The sequence below is a fragment of the Sinocyclocheilus grahami genome, unplaced genomic scaffold (genome assembly GCF_001515645.1).
Source record: "Sinocyclocheilus grahami isolate Dianchi unplaced genomic scaffold, SAMN03320097.WGS_v1.1 scaffold18560.1, whole genome shotgun sequence".
In the NCBI taxonomy this organism is placed as follows: Eukaryota; Metazoa; Chordata; class Actinopteri; order Cypriniformes; family Cyprinidae; genus Sinocyclocheilus; species Sinocyclocheilus grahami.
Genome location: NW_015517172.1, coordinates 2,448 through 3,735, shown reverse-complemented (window position 1 = coordinate 3,735; position 1,288 = coordinate 2,448). Strand labels below are relative to the sequence as shown.

Below are 1,288 nucleotides of genomic sequence, written 5' to 3'. Positions count from 1 at the left end.
GAAGATTTACTTCGTTTTCAGAGCGTTTTTTTCCTTTTAAAGAACCCGTTGTCAAAATTGGATCCAATCCGAATGCCAAAATCTGATATTATTTGAATATCTGAGTCCCGATGATACTGAAAGAATCTAATTTTGTGATTGCAGGGAGGTTACAGATGTAGCTGGGGTCTGGCAGCTGTGACCATGGTGCTGTGCTGGGGTGGTTTGTTGGTGCTGGCGGCCTTGTCCCGGGCCCTGGGCTCTCTGCAGCATTCAGAGGAGCCTTCTGTGCCGGATGAATGGGTCCTGCTCCATGTCGTGCAAGGCCACATCGGTGCGGGAAACTACAGCTACCTGCGCCTCAACCACGAAGGACGCATTATCCTGTACATGCAAAGCCTTAAGGGAGATGCGGACCTCTACGTCTCTGACAAGACGCTGCGGCCAAACTTTGATACCTACAAGCTTCAGTCGACCACCTGTGGCCAGGATGTGGTGCTCGTCCCGGGGGATTATGTTAGGCCTGTTGGAATCGGGATCTACGGACATCCCTCCTACATGGAGAGTGAGTTTGAGATGAAGGTGTTTTATGACCAGATGGCACTTACAGAAGAGGAAATCGAGAAAAACTCTTACTCCTCAGATGAGACTCCTGGTCAGTCTCAACACTCTCAGGGCCCTGCAGACGTGATGGAAGAAGAGGAATCAATCCTGTGGACTATTCTAATTGGGATTCTTAAAATCATACTTGAAATTTTGTTTTGATTTTGATGTTCCAGCTGCCAAAATAACACCTTTGCCACAATTTGTTTTCTCATTTAGATCTAATTAGCAGTTTTTTTGTTCATCGTTTCGACAAAGAACTAGAAGTGCTTTGCCTGGAGTTTTGTTTAATTCTTTTGAGTTGCACCATCACCACCCTATAGGGAATATGTTGATTTTTAATATGCAAATTATAAATTTGTTTGTCAAATTAGATGGCATATCAACACAACTGATTGCACTTGATATGTCAAACACAAGTTCTCTTTTGACATTTTATTGATGGAGTTAGAAAAAGGTTGCGTGGTGCATTTGCTTGTCTTTTACTGACCTGAGGATGTGAATTCTAGGTTTTAAACTGCACTATGCAATCACACAAATCACCTTGTGACAAAGGTCGTACGGCTGTGCCTATTGTGAAGAAGAGTCTGTTGACTAATAAGCAGCAAAGAATCTTCTGCGCCTGTAGTTGTAAGATACAAATAAAATAATCACTTATTTTTGAAAATTGCTCTGTGTCCAGTTTTTTTATTGTGCAAATAATAAT

The 1,288-nt window shown here is 42.5% G+C and overlaps 1 protein-coding gene across 1 annotated transcript; it reads left to right on the top strand.

Annotated features, from left to right (window-relative positions):
• Window positions 1-94: 94 nt before the first annotated feature.
• On the top strand, window positions 95-1,251 carry LOC107579608 (UPF0669 protein C6orf120 homolog). Its single transcript, XM_016265416.1, has one exon. The coding sequence runs from the start codon at window positions 184-186 to the stop codon at window positions 742-744; it is 561 nt and encodes a 186-aa protein (XP_016120902.1). The 5' UTR covers window positions 95-183; the 3' UTR covers window positions 745-1,251.
• The last annotated feature ends 37 nt before the right edge of the window (window positions 1,252-1,288 follow it).